General features: G+C 37.6%; 1 protein-coding gene across 1 annotated transcript in view; it reads right to left on the bottom strand.

Moving 5' to 3' along the window:
• LOC139863092 (potassium channel SKOR-like) overlaps positions 1 to 17,677 on the bottom strand; it is a 50,481-nt gene extending 32,804 nt beyond the window's left edge. The window contains exon 1 of the mRNA XM_071851735.1: positions 17,219 to 17,677. Within this exon, the coding sequence (XP_071707836.1) occupies positions 17,219 to 17,478 (260 nt within the window). The 5' untranslated portion in view covers positions 17,479 to 17,677. The remainder of the gene's footprint in view (positions 1 to 17,218) is intronic.
• Between the last annotated feature and the right edge of the window lie 3,917 nt (positions 17,678 to 21,594).

Raw genomic sequence — 21,594 nt, 5'->3', positions numbered from 1 at the left:
GCGTTTTGGTTGACCACCTTTGGCGAAGTACACATTTTTTGTGTACAATATCACACGTGGTTGTGATGTGGATGATATAACCCCTATGGCGAAGGGTTTTGATGTTGAGAAGTGAGTCGCGTGTAGTTCGGATTCACGATGACGCGTGTGGTTTCGGTCATCTCATTGTATTGTGAAAGTGAATCTCGTGTAGTTCGGATTCATGATGATGCGTGTAGTTCATTCATCTTATTGAGGTAGTAATCTCGTGTGGTTTCGGATTACTAAGGCTCGTGTGGTTCGGCCAACCTAGATGTTGTCTTGTTGAAGATAGTAATCTCGTGTGGTTTCGGATTACTAAGGCTCGTGTAGTTCGGCCAATCTTCATTGTGGTAATTGGTTTCGGTATTGGGTTAAGGGGTTAACCTTATTGGTTTATATATATATATATATATATATATATATATATATATATATATATATATATATATATATATATATATATATATATATATATATATATTGTTGTATTGTCGTGATGTAGCTAACCCTCCGGGTGTAGCTTCTTGGCATTGTTCACATCGTCGTTGGTGAACTTATGTTTGTTGATGCATATTTAGCTTGTTGCTTAGTGATCGTACGGTATGCTTAGATTAGCTTGCCTTTATGCTCGGATGCTCCGGTATGCGGTATTTGTTTATTTATGTGGCGTGTCCATTTTATGCATATATATGTATGTAGTATATTTTCACTCACTAAGCGTTAGCTTACCCTCTCGTTGTTTACTTTTTTTATAGATGTGCATGGATGCGGTGGCTTGGGTAAGCATGGGAATTAGTGGACTTGCGTAGTTGCTTAAAAGACTTGCTTTTGGATTTGATTAGGATTGGGTAGCGTATTCCCAATCGCCATGCTCGGCTTTATTTTGTAATAAAAGTCATATGGTCGAAGTTTGCATTTTGTACAAAAAGGGTAATTTGGGCATATGTGGGCCCGGTGTCGTATAACTCATTTTATTATTGAAACGTGTTAGTTTTAACTATTATTAAATGTTGTGAAAACCGTTTCGTCTAAAAGTGTCGGGAAGCGGGAGATCCTTTTGCGAGAAAACGACTTTTGGGACAGCAGGGATCGGAGCGGCGCGCCCCTATATGGAGCGGCGCTCCATTTGCCTGTAAACTTGATCTTTGTAAAAAAAAAATGTAAGCGTGTTTTGGTTGGATAACGGGTTGGGATGTTACAAGTGGTATCAGAGCATGGTCTAAGGGATTTAGGTGACTTGAGATAGGTGCCTAGACTTAGACTTTTGTGTGTGCTTAATTGTTGCGGGACTTGTAGGAGTACGGGTCGGAATAGGTTGTAGTTAGTGCCTTGTTTGTAGGTGGACTAACGTTTATATTAGTAATGCGGATATTATTAATATATTATTGTGTTGTGATAATAATTCTCGCGTGTGTTTATATCGCGTAGAATTTTGTTTCTAAATCGGGCTAAATTTTACTTCACAAAACATGAAGAAAAAAAACCTTCATATTCTTCACGAACAATATTATCTTGAATGTTATTTTTGTCGATCGTTTTCCCGCCTAAATAATAACATTCATCACGAAGTCTCTTCTAAATGTTCATATTTTCGTGTGATCTTGATGCCGGGAAAAAAAAATTCAAAAAAACAAAAAAAAAAATTGTTTCCCCCCGCTTCCCCCGATTGGTTACTTCCCCATTGATCCTGCCCCTATATATATATATATATATATATATATATATATATATATATATATATATATATATATATATAATATTAGAATGTAGTTAACCCATCTATACAATTAGATTGGGCCATAGTAACCTAACTACATTCTAATACATAGTTGCACGCTACTTGACCTCACCCCAAGATGCGAAAAACATGACTTCATGGCATCATACTTGCCAATGTATATGTTAGTGTGTCAATAATGCACCATCAACACTATTCATCACTAATTATGCAATTTGTTAGTATTTTCGATGCTGAAATCTTCACAAGATCTTCTAGTCGCTGGTATAGGAGGAGATTGCAATAGATTTAGACTCTTAATTTGATCGATTTCAGATTTTGAAAAATCACAGATGAAAAATCATTTTTAGTTCGTTGAAGATGATGATTCAGTTTCTTACAGGATTCGGTATATGGAAATTATTCTTCTGATTCGGTTATTATTCTCATTCGGTATATGATTTGGGTAAAGTGTGTAACATCCTGTAATCGGGCCTAGGTGAAATGACCATTTTACCTTTGGGTATAGCGTAATTAGTGATTTTAGTAATTATATGTTTATAATTATTCGGTGTTTTAGTTGAGACCAGTTTGTGACAAGGGTCACAGAACAGGTTTATTTATTTAATTTGGACCTCGTTAGGGTCGCCTATTAATGTACGGAAGATTTCAGATAATTGGTAAATACCCGTGTGTCATGGGTATTGTGTTTTAACACAAATAAGGTGTATATTCAGCCCATTTCTATCATTTTCTAGAAAATTCCACTTTACTCCCGTACCCACTTTTCTCTCTCAAATCCAAACCCTAACCTCCAATTCTTGTTCTTGGGTCTAATTAAGTGTTAAATTCTTATTCTTCATGTTCCACTGAATCTATCAAGGTAAGAATCAAGTGTTTTCATGTTCAATTCATGTCAAAATTCGGGTTTTTGGTTAAGTTTTACAAAAGTGTGATTTTGGGTCAAAAATTGCTTGAGTTGATATTGTTTGTGCTAAAATCTTGTGGGTTTATGTTCCTAAATGTTTTATGAACAATATGTGGTAAGTTTTGAGGTCAAAAACGAGTCTTGGAGCAAGAATTGGTCGAAAATGGCTCAAACCCGTCACTTTTTCAAGTTTCAGCAGCTCCAGAACACACTCGGTCGTGTGTGTCTAGACAGTCGGTAGTGTGTCTAGACACTCGGTATTGTGTCTTTTCAGCATTTTGTGAAAATTGTTTTGGTCGTAACTTTCAAACCGTAACTCCATTTTTGATGAATCAAATATCATTGGAACCGTATTGACGAGTACTTTTTAATGGTAAACTTTTAAGAAGCTAGATCAAACTGCTTTCGGGGCGGGAAAATAGGTTTTAGTGCGTATGTCCTGTTTTGCACACGCTTGTATGATGATATTGATTAGATACATGAGGTGGACTTATGAAATGATGAATATATGATGATATGACCTAGTTTATAGTATGATTTTATTATATTGGGTTGGATATGTATATTGACTTCATTTGTGTTGTTCTCAGGTGTTAAGAACACAGAAGAAGCTCAGAGTTAGATAACTGAGCTGTTGCTGGTAATCGGTGAGTGGGATTATCTCCTGGTGTAGTATAGAGTAGCAAGTTGCGCTACTGTGTTTATATTGTTGTTAGTTGCCATATTTAGTAGTTATGTTATACCATTGATCGCAGTTTAGGGTTGTCATGCTAGTAGTAGTAGTGGCAGTGGCAGTGGCGGTGGCGGGGGCGGGGGTCGTGGCGGGGGCCGGGGGGGGGGGGGGGGGGGGGGGGGGCGGCAGTAGTAGTATATGCACAAGTTGTTGTTGTTGTTGTCACCTTGATCTGTTAGGTTCAGCTCAGAGAGGTCAACCTAGTTGTGGTTGGGTCCAGTTGGCTACTGTTTGTTGAGTATAGTGCTGAATGACGCATCACCTGCGTATGGATTTACTATACTAGGGATTCAGTAGTAAGGACTATCGGTAGACTCTAGCCTGATCAGATAGTGGTCGTGTGCCCATACAAGCCATCAGTCCTCTAGTTGAAGCATAGTTGCCAGTTGTTGTTTGTTGTATGTGATTGTATAAGTTTTTGTTATAGGAGTACAAGTTGGTACTGTATGCTAGACCTTTTGATAGTTCCATTCACTTAGCCTTGTGCTAACCCCTCACCTCCTCTCTTGCAGGTTTTGGATCTTAGTGCTGGTAGGGACGGGAGTCGGGTTGAAGATGTGTTGGACAAGACGAACTCTGATGTCTTAACTTTTGTAAATATGTAACTAATCGTTTAACGTAACAACTATGGTTTGTAATGAAGTAATTAACTAAGCATCTGTAAGACTCGAAAACCAAAAGTACAACTCGCACGGTGTAAATAACAAAATTTTGGGAATTTTGCACTGTGGCACGCCGTGCCAGCACCTAATTCAGCAATCCTTGTTTCAATTAAAAATTTGACGAGGGCATTTTGGTAATTTCATAATAGAAGTGCTTCGCCATGGGGTGCTCCGATTTTGTTTGTGAAGAAGAAAGATGGTAGTATGCGGATGTGCATCGATTATCGGGAGTTGAACAAAGTGACAATTAAGAATCGTTATCCATTGCCTCGGATTGACGATTTGTTTAACCAACTCCAAAGCGCGAATTTTTTCAAAATTGACTTACGGTCCAGTTATCACCAAATGCGGGTCCGTGAGAAAGATATTGAGAAAACGGCCTTTCGAACTCGTTGCGGGCATTTTGAATTTGTAGTTATGCCTTTCGGTCTTACAAATGCACCGGCGGCATTCATGGATCTTATGAACTGAGTGTGCCAACCTATGTTGGACAAGTCGGTAATTGTGTTTATTGACGACATACTTGTCTATTCTAAGTGTATGAAGGAACATGAACGCCATTTGCGCGAAGTGTTGAAGACGTTGCAGAAGGAGAAGTTGTATGCTAAGTATTCCAAGCGTGAATTTTGGTTAAGGAAAGTGCAATTCCTTGGCCATATTGTGAATAAAGAAGGCATTCAAGAAGATCCGGGGAAGAAAGAGGCGGTAAAGAGTTGGGGACAACCGACTACACCTAAGGAAATTCGAAGTTTTCTCGGATTGGCCGGTTATTATCGTCGGTTTATCCAAGACTTTTCTAAAATCGCTTCTCCATTTACCAAATTGACGAGGAAGAATGTAAGATTCAATTGGGAGAACGAGCAAGAAATTGCTTTTAATTGTTAAAGGAGAAATTGTGTCAAGCTCCGGTGTTGGTGTTGCCGGAAGAGATAGAAGATATGACGGTTTATTGTGATGCCTCATTTAATGGGATCAGGTGTGTTCTAATGCAACGGGATAAAGTCATCGCTTATGCCTCTAGACAATTAAAGGAACACGAAAAGAGATATCCGACTCATGATCTTGAATTGGCGGCGGTGGTTCATGCGTTGAAGATTTGGCGCCACTACTTGTATGGTGTCAAGTGCACGATGTATTCAGATCATAGAAGTTTGAAACACCTCTTTGATCAACCAGACTTGAACAATCGTCAACGTAGATGGATCGATTTGGTAAAAGATTATGATTGTGAAATACTTTACCATCCGGGTAAGGCGAATGTGGTCGCGGATGCGTTGAGTCGAAAGAGTCAACATCCGGCGATACGAGTAGGATCGTTACGCATGACTATTACTAACGATTTTCTAGTAAAGCTTGGTGAGATTCAAATTGAAGCTTTTGTTAACAACAAGCTTGAAGAACGAATCATGGGGCAAACAGAGTCTATTACCTTAGGCCGCATGGTTTGTTGTCCTTTCAAGGTAGGGTGTGCGTGCCACTTAATTGGGATAGTTATCTTTTAGGCATGTCTTATTGATATCCTTGAAATCAATGCACCTTCGCCACGATCCATCGGGCTTTTTAACAAGTACTGGGTTCGCAACCCATGTTTGATATTTTACTTCTCGCAAAATGCCTGCTTTAACAAGCTTAGTTACCTCTCCAGATAACCATTGCATGCGGTCTGGAGCCATGCCTCTGCGCTTTTGAATTATTGGTTTTAGCACGGGATTTGCATTAAGTCTATGTTCCGCAACATTTCGCGGAACGCCGGTCATGTCTTGCTCACACCATGCAAAGACATCCATGTTTGTAATTAGCAGTTGCACTAACTTCTGTTTAATATCTGCATCTAAATTGCTGCCAATTTTTGATTGTTTGTTCTTGATAAGTGCGATTTATGATAACCAAATTATCCTGTGCATTGGCTGTTTCAATTACTGCGCCTTGCATGTTTACATTTGTAAAAATTGGTTGTATCATTGCAGAACTCATTGTTGCAACACCTTTGCATGTTGCAAATTTTATCATTCCGTGTATAGTTGAAGGGATTATACCGAATTTTAATAGCGCGGAGCGTCCCAACAACATGTAGCGCGAAGCAGATCGCATAACATACAGATCCAACCGTGAAGAACGAATCATGGGGCAAAAGTACAACTCGCACGGTGTAAATAATAAAATTTTGGGAATTTTGCACTGTGGCACGCCGTGCCACTTAATTGGCACGCCGTGCCAGCACCTGATTCAGCAATCCTTATTTCAATTAAAAATTTGATGAGGGCATTTTGGTAATTTCACAATAGAACGAGTATGGTAGCATTAAAAGCAGATTTTGGCCTCATTTATCCCCATTCACCAACCTTATCTTCATCTCCTTTAATTAGAGAGAGAGTAGAGAGAGAAAGTAGATTTGTGAAGCTTTCCAAGTGGTTTTTGCTAGATTCGGTTTAATCCTTCGTGTTTCTACCTTCTAGCACCTCTATAAGTGTTGTGGTAAGTCTCTAACTCGGATTTTGTGAATTAATTGTGTTAGTGTTCATATTTGGGTCTTGCAAGTAATTAAATCCTAGATTTTTGTGAAATAGGGGGTTTATGGTTTGGGTGAAAGTGTAATAAACTTAATATTAGTAATTTAGAGTTAGGTGATGAAATTGTTAGTGTTATGAGTTAACATTGGTTAAAGTTTACTAATAAAATTGAATAACTAGTGATTTGAGGTGTGAAACTTGCAAGATTGGTGTTTGACCCATTGTTAGGACAAAATGGGTTTTTGGGTCAAAAGAACACTAGCACGAATTTAATAACCTAGTGATGTGTAATTGGGTGATTTAAAGCCATGGTCACTAGCTTTAGTGATTATTGGTGGTTTAGGCCTAAGATTGGCGTTGTGAGTGCAAATGGTGAACAATTGCACTAAGTGTCTATTTGGGCGGGTCGGAAGCTCTATTTAGTTGTGTGTTGATTTATGTTAATGAAATAGGTGGATTGCATTGACGGTTGAGGTGCTAAATTGCTTATTTTCACTTTCCGGTTAAAAGGTGAATGGAATAATTATATGCGTACGTATATGATGTATTTATTTGTGTAGCGTGAGATGTGAAGTGTCGAAATGTTAAGACACCACATTTCACGTGACGAGTGAAGTGTCGAAGTGTTAAGACACCACTCCAGAACGTATGACGAGTGAAGTATCGAAGTGTTAAGACACCATTCCGGGAAGTTTGACGGGGTGAAGTATCGAGGTGTTAAGATGCCACCCGGGGGTTAGTGTCGCAGTGTTAAGTACGCTAACGGATGTTGTGAACACCAATGGTCTTTCGCGAGCACCATTCCCTTGTACGATTGGTTAACCATGGTTATGTGTTGTAGTGTAGCATATTATATTGTTCGGGTTATATGCTATTGTTTGTGCTAGCTTGTGGTATTGGAGATTTAGCGTTATACTTTGCGATGGTATGGTAATTAGATTGCTAGCGTGTATGCGGTAATTGTGTAAGTGATGGCAAGTAAGTAGGTTATATATGTATGCGTATAATTATTGCATTCACTAAGCGTTTTGCTTACCCTCTCGTTGTTTACTCTTTTTAGGCTCCGGCGTGGATAAAGGCAAGGGTATACGTTTGGACTAGCGAACTCCCCGTTTGATTATGCTAGAGGATTACTTTTGAAGTTCGACCTAGTTTTTGGGTAGTTTAATCCCAAACCCATGCTCGAGTGTCGTTTGGTATCTAAACTTATTGGGTCGAAACTTGTATTCAAATTTGTTAAACGGGTCGAGATTGGTCCCGGGGTCGTAAAACTTATTTTCTTGTGAAAATGTATTTGGTACAACATTTATAACAATGTAATATGGTTGGTTTGCCTTAATTGTGATTTGGGGGTATTAATTGTCGTGTACGAATATAAAATTTTGACCAAAATGGGCAGATTCAGAGTGGCACGCCGTGCCAACTTGAAGGCGCGCTGTGTCATGGCTCGAAAGCTTTGGCAGGATCAAAGTGGCACGCCGTGCCAAATTGATGGCACTCCGTGCCAGGTGCTGTATGTAAAAAAAATAAAAAAATTCGTGTCGAGTTTTATGAAACGAAGTCGGGTCGTTACAGCATCTGTGATAATCACGTTTGAGATTAACTAAGGGTATTTATGTAAATACAGTCTTCCGCTGTATAAAAAAAATGAGGGTGTTACAAAGTAGTTGTTACAAAATATATCATTGATACGATACCGAACGTGATATTGGGCCTCTTGCTTAATTGGGCTTACCGAATGTGAATCTTCCTTACTGAATTTGAATTAGGCCCAACAAGCATAATTAATTCCTTGGACTGCTGTTCAAATGCTTTCCTTATGGGGCCTACCGAATCTGGACAAGCTCAATAGCTTGGAACTTGTTACCTTTTAAGTGGGCCTACCGAATCTGATGAGACCAACAAGCTAATTTCAGTCCAAATATGAGAATCTGGTGAACTTTCAGTTTTAGTCTCTGACAGGTTTCAAGGTTTTGCAAGACCAGTCCCATAACCGAATCTCGCTACATTTTAACACTTTTGGCCCATTACAGAATGTCAGATGTTTCAAGGGTGGTCTCTTACAGAATCTGAACCTCCAAAGCATATTTTTCCACTACTTTTGAGACTCAGATTCACACGGTTTTTCTCATACGCGTTCTTTAAGATATTTTGGGGAATTGCCGGCTACATCAACCATTTTATACAATGAAGCTTTTATTACATGCAAGCATCATTGTGGGGGAGATATGTATATGGTTGATGTTCGTATGACTTCCATACACTCAGTATGGGACTCGGGCTTAACATTGTGACTTCAATACACATACGGTATTGGACTCGGACTTCAAAGAAAGAATTGTTTGCTTTTGGGGTGTGTGTGTGTGTGTGGGGGGGGGGGGGAGCTAGAGACTCGAAGAAGATCCTACATCATATGGGGAGTTTTCTTTTGGCCAATATCGAAAGTATTCTTTGGAACGATGATTAGTTCAAGATATGTCTCGGTAGTAAAACCGACGGTATGGATACCACACATGATATGATTATAGGGACTACCTGCGGGAGCCAATATGATCGAACCATTGATGTGAGCTCATGTACTTTGAGGGGGGAGCTTCTAAAGTATCTAAACAACTTCTCAATGCAAGAAAATTCTAGAAAGACAAAGTCGAAGCATTACTTGTTTGACGAGTGAGCAAAGGAAAATGAAAAGCGACTTCCACATCCTTGGGGGAGTATTTGAGATGTTAGGAACTTCGAAGGAGCCAACGGTCACAAAGCTACCTTATATCGAGTTGAGCGATATAATGACCTAATTCTTGCCCCATATACTTTGTGAGGGGAGTTTCTCAAGTTTTTCGAGCTTACTAATCAAGGCAAGTGTTGGAGGGGAGTTATAGTCTTCAACGACATGAAGAGATGCTACGATGAATGTCACATGGTTGCGCATTTCCGCTGTGCAAACTCAAAGACCATTAGAGGTAGAAGAATTCCAACTTCAAAGATCTACTTCTAACGGCCATGCAAGATTCGTGAGGGGAGCTTGTTAGCAATAACATGTTTCTTTCATGTAATTTTGTATGTATTTCCTATGGAGTGTTCGTTCGGAAGTATGATTAGCTCATGAGGGGATATTGTTAGAACCCTAGAATGAGTCAATCGTACTCCCAAAAGGTCCTTTAGATGAGGGCTATAAAAAGGACCTAGAAACTTTATAGAAACTAATGATAGTCAATATACTTCATATAGATCAAGGAAGCCGTAGAATAGAAAGTCTCATTTTCTCTCTACTTCCTTGATTACTTTATAGCTATTCGTTCCATTCATCGTGTTCATGTTGATTTTAGGATCCAACATGTGGTATCAGAGCGGTTGTTAGATCTGTTCTAACTTCGATCCACTTGAATATCGTGTTTTGAGTCTTTAAATTTGACATTTTTCCCTTACCGAATTTGCATTCTGTTCAAAAACAACAGATTCGGTACCTCCAAAAACCTCCAAAATAAACCTAAATTTATCACAAAACATATTTTGATTATCATCTTCATATCGATTTCATATCATAATCATCAAAACTGAAAAATTGTTCACGATCTTCATCTTGAACCTTTAAACTCAAAATTCGAAGTTTCATAATTCGTAGCTGAATCATCAAAAGGATTACAAGTTAGTGATACTGATCTGAAACCGAAACTTCGACATCAAACAGATTTCATTTTCATTAATAAACGAGTTCCAGATCTTAACTTGAAGGTTTGGAGCCAAAAACGTCCAAAAATCAATTCGTGCTATATTGTTGGAATCGGTGCTTGTTATTGATCAACGAGCATTAGGAAAGTGATTCGGAACAACATTCGTTCAGGAATCATCTTCATAAATGCATCAAATTTAGTTTTTTGGATTTTGTGTTCATCACTTGAACACATTCGGTTAGCTTGAATTCTGCAAATTTGTTACTGTTTTGCTTCAAATTGATACTTGAAGATGTTATTTGGAGCATAAGGATTGAATTGCAGAAGATTTCACGTTTCAATTCGGTCATTTGATTGATTTTGTTTCAGTTCGTACAGTTATATTAATTGAGATTCGGTGGCAGTTATTTTACCGAATTCGAATCTGACACCTTACCGAAACCGAATCTGACACCTTACCGAAACCGAATCCGAATCTAACATCTTACCGAATCTGAATTTGATACTGAATCTGATTACTTTGGTATGAGAATCTAGAGAATTTGTTACCTATCTGAATCTGATTTAACCCCCAAGAATCAAACCCTTTATTCTAAGAAAAAAAAGGCGGGAAACCTCTAGAAAAATTTAAATTTTTCCTCATTTTTACGCGAGATTTAAATTTTCACAACAGAAAATTTTTCGTCCCTGAAAACCACCTGAAATTGCACGATTTCGAATGAAATTTGCCGAAAATTTTTGGAAAACCTCAAAAATTTTCCTCAACCACCCGGAGACATATAAGTTCATATCTCAAAAGTTTCCGACATCAATTTTTCCCAAGAATTTTTAGAGGGAAATCTGATTGGCGATTTATTGGCGATTTGACTGACTTATAGAGCCTAAATTAAATTTCATACATGATTTAAAACCCATGGAAATTTGATTTTATCATTTTCATGCTATCTCAATTTTATTTTTAATTTTAATTTTATTTTTTTAAAACTTTTTTCCTACTTATTGGCCGGAGGTCTACTCGGAAGCAATCTCTCTATCTGTCGAATGGAGAGAGGGATGACTTTCTCTACATTTGAGAGTGTTTTCACTCCGAGTGGAGAAATGACTTGTCTTTATTCTCGAATAGGGGAAGGATTGTCTACATCTCACCTCCCCCATACACCACTTATGTGGTATTGGGTTTTGTTGTTGTTGTTGTTGTTTTAGAGGGGAATCCTTAACCGTGCACTTAACGGAGACTTAAAGGAAAGTTAACGAAAACTAACGAAACGTCATATTCAAAATGTGATTCACGGGAATCATATTTTGAGGGGGAGAAAAAGCTATAATTCTTGATAATTGTTCGACGTTTCGCGTACTTTACACAATGATGTCAACTGATTCAGAGATTTCCAAGCTTAAAGCTTAGATTACGAAATTGAGTCTACTTCTTTCTCAAAGCAAAGTGAGAGAAGAAAAGCTAGAAGCTAAAGTATGTACACTGCAACAAACCTATGATCGACAACAGAGAACGTATATAGAACAAAATACGTGTGTCATGCTAATCATCAAAGGACTCAAAAAGGAAAAAGAAGATTATCTTTCTGAAATTTCCGATTTGAAAGATCAAATTTCAAAGATGAAGTTCAAATCATCTACAAGTTCTTCACGGGAAGAATCATTACCACATTTGAAACCCGAGATGGTGTCAGTAGGAGTTATTACTGATCTGATCAGTGGTGGATGAACCAAAGGCTACGATTCCGGATTCTCCTCAAACGGTTGAGAAGAAGGTCATCAGGACGAAATCCACTCCTCCTACAGTTCCTAAACCCAAGAAATCCGTTTCGTCAAGCAAAAATATTTATTCCAGTTACGAGACCAATGTCAATCGTCCGTTTCTGAAAACCACATATGGGGGAATGGAGAAATTACGGGTTATCAAGATCAATATGGTTGGTTTCCATACAAAACCAAGAAGCCACTCATAAGTCCGAGAAAAACCCCTTGTACCAAAGTTGACCTTGTTTTTAAAACATCAAAGTTTCAGTTTCCGCAACAAGTGTCAAGTTATAAAGGCGCAATCAAAACTGACACCACACCCGATTCTTCATCACCAACCAAATACTCTTTTCAAGAGTTACTCAAGTTTAAGCCAAGGTCCGTGATGATGCCTGAAACTTCATTCCCTTCAGTACCACCAAAATTATTCTCACAAGCTAAACCAAGTATTCCAACAAAGTGGAGCGAATAATCCATTGATGCAATTGATAATACCTACAAGTGGTATTATAAATGAAGATTATTTGACTTCACTACGGTTTCCATATACTTCAGTATGGGACCCGCTCTTCAAAGAGATGTTAAATATCACATGTACCTTGATTGACGTAACTTGTTAAGGGGTAGAAACTGTTCTTACTTCTAGGGGAGCAACGTTTATTCTTTCTAGGGGTAGTGAACACATGCTTACCACAATTCCTGGCTCTGATACCCTATACAATTTTACGCATTCGTTAAGGGGGCGCTATGCATGAAGATGCAACGTCAATTACCTTTGCATAGGCTCTGATACCCTTTCCCTCTCTGATCAAAATATGCTTAAGAGATAATCACATTTTGCGGGGAGATATAAGGGAAAGTAAATGCGAGGTCTTTAGCAATTTGAAGAAGATCCTCAAGAAGTCCGTTGAAGTTCAAGAAATTCAAGAATGTCAAGATCGTCAAACAACGACAACATACATAAATCGAAGACTAGACTAGTAGTTTTAAATTTTTTGTATGTAAATTGTATGGATGCTAAATTTTTGCACACAATCGATGCAAAATGGGAGATTGTTAGAACCCCAGGAATTGCATAGATTGTGTGCTAAGCCTTATAATGGTGGGACATAGACGAGGGCTATATATATATATATCCCACAAGGCATCCTTAGAAGTGAGTCAATCACACACATAGCCAAAGATATGTAAAGAGTTCAAGGAAGTTGCGGAATGAAATAATTATTTTCTCTCTACAATCTTCCTAGATTCATCAATATTCATACGATATTCATCCTAAGGGATCCTACGGGATCAGCAACCAATGATGGTCGACAAACAAGTCATTATTGCACCTATGTTTGCGGGAATCTAGTACCATGGCGCAGCAAGAAGTAATATGTGGTTTCTCGAAGCAGTGCAGAAGCAGAATTTTGAGCAGTAGCTCATAGATTATGCGAAGGTATCTGGTTGAACAGAGTACTTAAGGAATTAAATATCTCAACATCTCCCATCAGGTTATATTCTGACAATGAAGCTGCCTTTCGCATATCATATAACCTGGTACATCATGATCGAACAAAGCATGTGAAAGTAGATCGACACTTCAAAAAAGAAAAAATTAAAGATGGAACAGTATATATGAGCTACCTTCCATCACAACAACAAATCGCAGATATCCTCACAAAAAGCCTTCCTCGACCAGCCTTTGAAACACTAGGATCCACGCTGAGCATGTTTGAAATTCATGCATCAGCTTGAGGGGGGTGTTGGTGAATCACATCTGTAAATGTCAAACCCATGTTTACAAGAATTTGATTTATTTATTTATTTAGAAAATTGCTAGAATTGAGAATTTTGTTATTTAGTGATATTCTTTCCTTGCTATTTATCGATCAATGAAACGCATGCCTTTTCTCAATCAATCAATTTTAGGTTAATACAGGAATTCATATGAATCTGCATTTTTGCAAAGTTCCTGTCATTGATCAGACCGCAAGTGTTTTTATTAGCATTCATTCAAAGCAGGGAGATTTGAGGTCATTAACTAGCGGGCCTGTTAAACTTACTGCCACTGCTGCTGTTTCTTTTATCGGGCCACATTTGAGTTTTAAATTATGGGCCTGGTGGGTCGGGTATTAAGTTTGGCACAGTGGAAGATGATGTAAGTAATGGTTTTGGGCCAAACCTCTCTGTTGGGCCTTCTTCGGGTCCAGATGTAAGTACCAAGGCCACGGGCTCACTTTTATCCGAAGAAAATAATGTTGGTTTAGACGTGATCATGAAGACATTGACAAGAGGTAAGATGTCGACGACGGAAGAAGTTGTTTCTAGTCGGATCGATGATAAATTCATACTGGTTAAGTTTGGTCATGGTGGAAGAAAATTTGTGATTGCTCTGATCCTGCCTGTGAAGGCTTTCGTGGTGATTGGTATCGTTTAAATATAAAAAAAACAAGGATTTACATGTTGGTTTTGAAGGTAATGGGTCGAAAATTAAGGGGAAAGAGACGGTCGTTTCGAGTCATTTAAGCTACAAGACAATGACGACGATGAAGATTTCTGAGAAGTGTTTCAAAATTAGTTAAAGATGTTGATGTTGTTGGTCGGGTTGGATGTTCTCTGGTGGCGGGTCTCAAACTAGAAAAAAGTAGATTTTTTTCAAGATCTTGTTGACTCGGGAAAGCTTCCTCCTTCCACAGCTATTTTGGTTCGAGACGGTTCGGCCAATTTTCTGACTTACAAGATTGAAAATCGGTCCAGGAAAAGGATTATGAGAGAGACGGTAAATAGCAAGTTGAAAAACGCAAGGCCTAAAGGTTGATCGGGTTGTTTCGGCTCTGTCATATTATTTCGTTCGTTTGTTTGGTTTTGCTTGTGTTAATTGGTTAGACGTTTAGTTCCTTTGTTTTTAGCTCGGTTTAGTTTTATTTTGTTTGTATGTTTAGGGAGGTATTTCTTCGGTTAGTTATTGTGGAGGCTTGGTTATACACCGAATTTCATGTTTGTATTTCTTGTGAAAGGCGTCTGAGATTTCGTTTTAAAAAAAAATATATATATATATAATAATAATAAAATAAAATAAAAAATAAAAATGAATCTGTATATTTATCATTATTTTGACTTATTCTTCAATTAAATTAGTGAAGGTTAACCAAGAATATTATAATTTTAAAATTTCACAAAACCATCAACATCGAAGCTATAACCCGGGCATAATGACATTAAAGCTATGAATTTTTAAGAGTTTCTTGTCCTTTTCACTTTCTTATAGTTTATTTCTTTACTTTTTGTGTGTGTGTATTTACCTTATTTTATACTTGTATTAGATTAGATTAGATGTAATTGTAAATTAGCTGAAAGCTGGATATGTGTCAATTGTTTGACTATGATGTGTCAAGTTTTACGGTAACATGGTGCTTTTTATTATTATCTATATTTATATTATATTTATATATTTATGTTATTATATATATTATTAATTATTAATTATTATTATATTAATATACTAGTATACAGTATTATATATTATATATAATTAATTATAATTATTACGAGTAATAATTTAATGTAATGACAATGATCATGTTGTGACGATGATACAAACTTGAAACATGCGAATTGATGAGCCACTAATGTTAGACAGCTGTATTCAAAAGAAAAGAATGAAAGATATAGAACGTATTTAAATATTTAGAAACAAAACATTTAAAAAATTACAGATTTGAACACCATCTAAATTTATGATTTCATTTTTCAAGTCAATCATTAATTAAACCCGACTAAATCACTAAATTTATGTTTTATTTTATTTTATTTTATTTTATTTTAGTATTTTATTTTATTTTTATTCAATTTCTTATTTTTATTTTTTTTTCTACTTATCGGCCGGAAGTCCACTCGGAAAAAATTTCCCTATCCGTCAAATAGAGAGAGATGACTTTCTCTACTTTTAAGAGTGTTTTTAACTCTACTTGTCTTTATTCTCGGATAGGGGAGGGATTGTTTACATCTCACATCCTCCATACACTACTTATGTGATATTGGGTTTTGTTGATGTTGTTGTTCATCCTATTTGTGGAATACGATTGTAGGCGACTATAATCTTGTCGCTAATCGCAAAAAGAACAACGATCAAATAACTGGAAAATAGCAGGAAATGGAAAAAGATGTCAAAGTGTGTATTGGTATTTACAACGAATTCAAAAAGGATTGGCGAAGGGGAGCTAGTGCACGAATTTCATTGAAGCTGTGTGTGTACAATATCGACGTCAGGGTGTCTGTTTATGCATGAAAAAGCATGGAAAGTACTTCGTATGTGTCTAAAATTTTGTTGCCCAGAAAGCGTAATAAGCAATCGCAGACGTCCACTACCTAAACCACCGATCATTTTGCGAGACGACAAACCTTTAAGGGTTGATTCGTACCCGAATCATGCATATTTATACGCGAATGACCCGATCCGTAGTCCACCCGGTCGACTAGCTAGTCGAAAAAGTCGTAAAATTCGGGTTCGCCCGACGTCGCTTCCTCCCGTTGCTCATCCGATGAGGTTCATTCTCAAATTATGATCCAACATTCAAAGGTTGTGCCTCTGGTATCTTTAACTCCGTGCAGGTCAAACAGTTAACCTAAAACATTTTGGGTACGCTTCGCGCGACAGATATGAGGAGTTTCTTCTTAACGGGTGTGTAGGTGGCAAATGAGAGGATTCGATGCTAAAATTGTCGTTAAAAAAAAAAACATGATTATATTCATAGAAGTCATGTGGTCACGACTCATGTGTCATCACATATAGACGTAAGATTATTAGACTATTTTAATTGGGGCAATTGTGAAGCCGCATTCTTTCTATTCGGCACACAAACAACATCCGTAACGAGTTTAATAGGGCTTTATGAGAAATTTTGAAGCGTAGAGTATACCACAACGGATTCCACGACATGGTTTTCAACGATCATATTTTTACTTTCTTTTTTATAGAAAAATTAAATTAAAATTAGCGGTAATTCTAAACAAACCCCCTCCCTATTTTAGTATATAACAAGTATTTAACCCCTAGCCTGCGTAACATAGATTTCATTTATGTCCTAAGTTTTGCATATAAGATAAAAAGAGACAAAAACATATGTAAAAAGTAAAAACATAATAAGTTTTTTTTTTTTTTTTTTTTTTTTTTTTTTGTGTGGTGTGCGAGAGTATACAGTAAATAGAAAAGGGATAATGTAAGAATAGAAACCTGGATTGAGGGTGGATGTAGAAGCCTTTGATACCATCCATAAGTTTGTCTCTGTTTATTGATATTCCTCCGTGACTAGAATCCATTAAATCCCACGTCAGCAATGTCAGCACACTGTTACGTCGTCGTTTTCTTTGGTTCCGACCTATACTTATTATATCATCATCCATTTCGTATTCCACTTCATCCTTCGCTGCCGTCTTCCGCCGCTCTTCCTCTTCCTCCACCACCGTACTCCGCCGCCCGATCTCACTCCTCATTTTGAATTTATCTCAATTGAACGATTATTAATTAATTCTTATAGTGAAAGTGAATGGATAAGCTTATTAACTTGAACTGAAGATGGTTGTAGAAGGCCCTGTGCAATTTATGTAGTAGTAACTCTCAAGAGAACTCACGAGATTTTTAATTGCTGATTTTGTGTTAATTAATATAATATTTTTATGAAAAGGATGGGGAAGCAATTAGTCAATTACGGAGTAGCAGGTATCCGTCACAAAAGCACTAGTACTGTTTTGATTGCCCGACGTTTTTTTAAATAAAAAATAATAATAATTGCTACAGTAAATTTCCAAGTCTCGGCTGATATATATAGTTGAATATATCATATTATTATATTATATTATGTTTAAAAATTAAAAAAAAAATTAAACACTAAAGATTAAATCTATAAATTATGTTTATAAAATAAACAATTGATTAATTAATGAATTTAACTGATAGCTGTCTTATTATATATATGTACACTTGTGACATGCATATAGGGAGCTTGTTTGGGTTTTACTCCGTAGTTATTACGAGCGGCGGGAATGTTTCCGAATTATTACCGCGAAAGTAGAAGTAATAATCTCTTTATTCTATGAATTGAACTAGTAGCCATGAATTCCTCTCAACCTTCAAACCCCCCAATTTCATTCAAACCCTCCTTTCCCAACTCCATTCCAATCAAAAACACCCATTCATATTCTCATCCAGCTTTCACTAAATCCTCCAATAACCATAATTCTTTCTCACAAAAAAACTACCATCTTTTTGGGAAATCTTTCACGCTTTACTAACCCTAACACCATTCGTAGCATCATTCATGATTATGGGACCATTATGGGCATCTCATGGAAAAAAGGCTGGTCATATGCTTTTGTTAAATTGTATAACATCCAACAAGCTATTTGTGTGGTAAAATCAATTAATGGTGTTATTGTGAATGGCATGACCCTAACAGCAAATTATGCAAAGAAGGATTTAAATGTAGTTTTTACCCCCAAAATACATACAACTTTTCCTTCACATAAACAACAACCGGGGTTCCTGAACCTTCTATTAATCTGATCATGAACACAGAAACTCGCAACCGTTTACACTTAACTGCCCTTGTTATTGACAAAACCCCAATATCCGCTATGAAATTATTCAAATGGTTAAAGGGTCGTTTCATTGCCATAGAATCTATTTCTGCTTGGGGATTATTCGGTTATATCGTTCAATGTTCGGATGAAGAGAGTTTCAAAAGAATAACGATGGGACCAACCTTAAGTCAAGAAGAATTTCGTGAGGTCATTCCAATGGTAAAAAGGAAGAACACGTATTCAAGAATAGCCAAAGTGGCAATATCGGGTATTCCCTTTGATTGTTGTTCCCCCAATTGTGCTATAAAGGTTGCACAAAGCTTTGGTAGAATTATCCATCTAAATACAAACTCTCACAGACTCAAACGATCAGATGTCCTATTTTCTTTAATCGAAATGTATAGCCCAGGTCCCATTGAAAAGATGGTTACAGCCACCATAGACAATATCTCTGAATGTAAATTATGGGTTGAAGAGATTAGTTATGAAGAGGTGATTGAGATTGTACCTGATGAGGCCATAACAGAGTACAATCTTGACTTGCAGTTAGTCATTCAAGCGGTAGAGAAGAAGAAACAAGCTGCTCAGCATGAATCTCCGGTACAAGAAAAGATCCAATCCGTACATAATGATTGTCCGGTACAAGAAAATATTCAAACATGGCCTGAACCACCACCTGAGGAGGGAGAGATTATTACCGTTGGGGATTCAAACTTTCACACACCAATAAAAAAAAGTGCAAAGGTGGATGTTCACAACTCAATGGAAAAGCTGATAACATAAAGGCATAATATTCGCATGAAATTAGCATCAGAAACACTGATAACGATGGTTTTGTGAAACTTTTCGTCAAGCGTTCTCCGCTGTGCAGGCTGCTTCCGTCATGCATAAGCCCTTAAGGCCGCCTAGCGCTTAAACCCTGATCGGAGAACGTCACATCCATCGCATATTTCGGATCACAAATAACAGAACGTATCATCATCTGACACGTGTCCCCGAACAATCTGGTGAATCTATCACTATAAATAGACCCCTTGGGTCGTCATTTTACAGATTCAGACATTCTGACAACTCGTGAGCAGAGATTTCATATTTCTTTCTCTTACAGTACTTTCTCTTACTAGAAGTCATCCGGTTAGTAGCTCAACGCTCAGCGGACACAGATTGATTAAGCCAGCCCACAAGTTTCTATACTTGTGAACCGGGTCTGCAGGGATTATTTCCCGAGAGTAAACATCAATCGGCAACACTCCCCCATTCTTAGTTAGATACTTCTAGTATTGTGCTGATACACTAAACCTTACCTCATAAGGAAATAGGTATCAACAATGGCGCCATCTACTATCAAAATGAATCATCGCACCGATACTGACGAAGAAGGTAAGGGTAAAGAATTGGTACCCATAGGTGTAGGCATGATACATCCATGGAAAGCTGGACAACGGAGGAAAGCAGAGGTGTTGGAAGATTGGAAAGAACAATTAATATCGTTTCCTTCTATGTTTAACACAAATCCATCCGATGGTCCAGTGGTTATAGAAGCACGAGTTGCTAATTGCATAATACGCAATATTTATACTGACACAGGAGCTGGATCAGACATTATGTGTGAACATTGCTGCGTACAGCTTTCCAAAGATGTGCAAGAAACAATGAAGGAAACATATGTGCTGTTGGCGAGTTTTACAAGTGAACCATCTTGGTCTGAAGGAAGTATTCTTCTTGAAGTAGTCTTGGGCAAGCCACCCCTAAAACGCACAGCCAACATTGAGTTCCTGGTGGTTAAAGCAAATTCACAATACAATATAATTTTGGGAAGAACTGCCTTAATGACGTTTGGGGCTGTGACGTCAACTCTGCACGGCATGATGAAGTTTCCAACGCCTGGCGGAATAGCTACGCAGAACGACAGAAGTCAATTGAGTGTTCTCAAGTAACAAAAGCAGTAATTAAGCCAATAATACATGATGATGGGTCAATCTCACCAAACCTACAATTTCCAGATCAAAAAATAATAATTGGGCATACGTTATCTACGGCATGTAAAGAAAAGTTATACAACATTTTGGCAGCAAATTTAGACGTCTTTGCATGGCAACCGTCTGATATGACCGGTGTCCCAAGGGAAGTTGCAGAACATAGGTTAAATGTGAATCCTAATATACATCCTGTTTGTCAAAAGAAGCGAGGCATGGCGCCAGAAAGAAGTAAATTCCTCCGTGATGAGGTACAAAGTTTAGTGGATGCCGGAATCCTGCGAGTAGTTAAATATCAAACGTGGGTAGCAAATCCAGTCATGCTGAGGAAGTCGGACAACTCATGGCGGATGTGTGTCGATTTCATAGATATCAATAAAGCATGCCCAAAGGATAATTATCCTTTACCTGAAATTGATTGGAAGGTTGAATCATTGGCAGTATATTGATTTAAATATTTTTTAGATGCAGCTAAGGGGTATCACCAAATACCTATGGCCTTAAAAGATGAAGACAAAACGTCTTTTCACACGGCGGAAGGCATATTCTGTTACATGAAAATGCCTTTTGGTCTGAAGAATGCAGGAGCAACATATCAACGACTTATTGATATGGCGTTTAAGGATCAAATTGGGCGAAATTTGGAGGCTTATGTCGACGACATCGTCATAAAAAATCATACTGAAGAAAAAATATTACGGGATATAGAAGAGACTTTTGTATCCTTGCGAAAAATCAATATGAAGTTAAATCCCAAGAAGTGTACGTTTGGCGTAGAAGAAGGAAAATTTTTAGGCCATATTGTTACAGAACGAGGTATCAAAGCCAATCCTAAGAAAATTCAAGCAATTGAAGACATGAAGTCGCCGGTCAGCAAGAAAGACGTTCAAAGATTACATGGATGTTTAGCAGCGTTAACAAGATTTTTGTCCAAAGCAGCTGAAAAGTCGCTTCCATTCATGAAGGTGTTAAAAAGTTGTCTAAATAAAAGAGATTTTGTATGGGCGGCAGAAGTCGAGAATGCATTCCAAGAGGTCAAGCAATTGTTGAAAAC

This window comes from Rutidosis leptorrhynchoides, chromosome 8, assembly GCF_046630445.1.
Source record: "Rutidosis leptorrhynchoides isolate AG116_Rl617_1_P2 chromosome 8, CSIRO_AGI_Rlap_v1, whole genome shotgun sequence".
Taxonomy (NCBI): Eukaryota; Viridiplantae; Streptophyta; class Magnoliopsida; order Asterales; family Asteraceae; genus Rutidosis; species Rutidosis leptorrhynchoides.
This window is presented reverse-complemented; position numbering and strand designations above follow the sequence as displayed.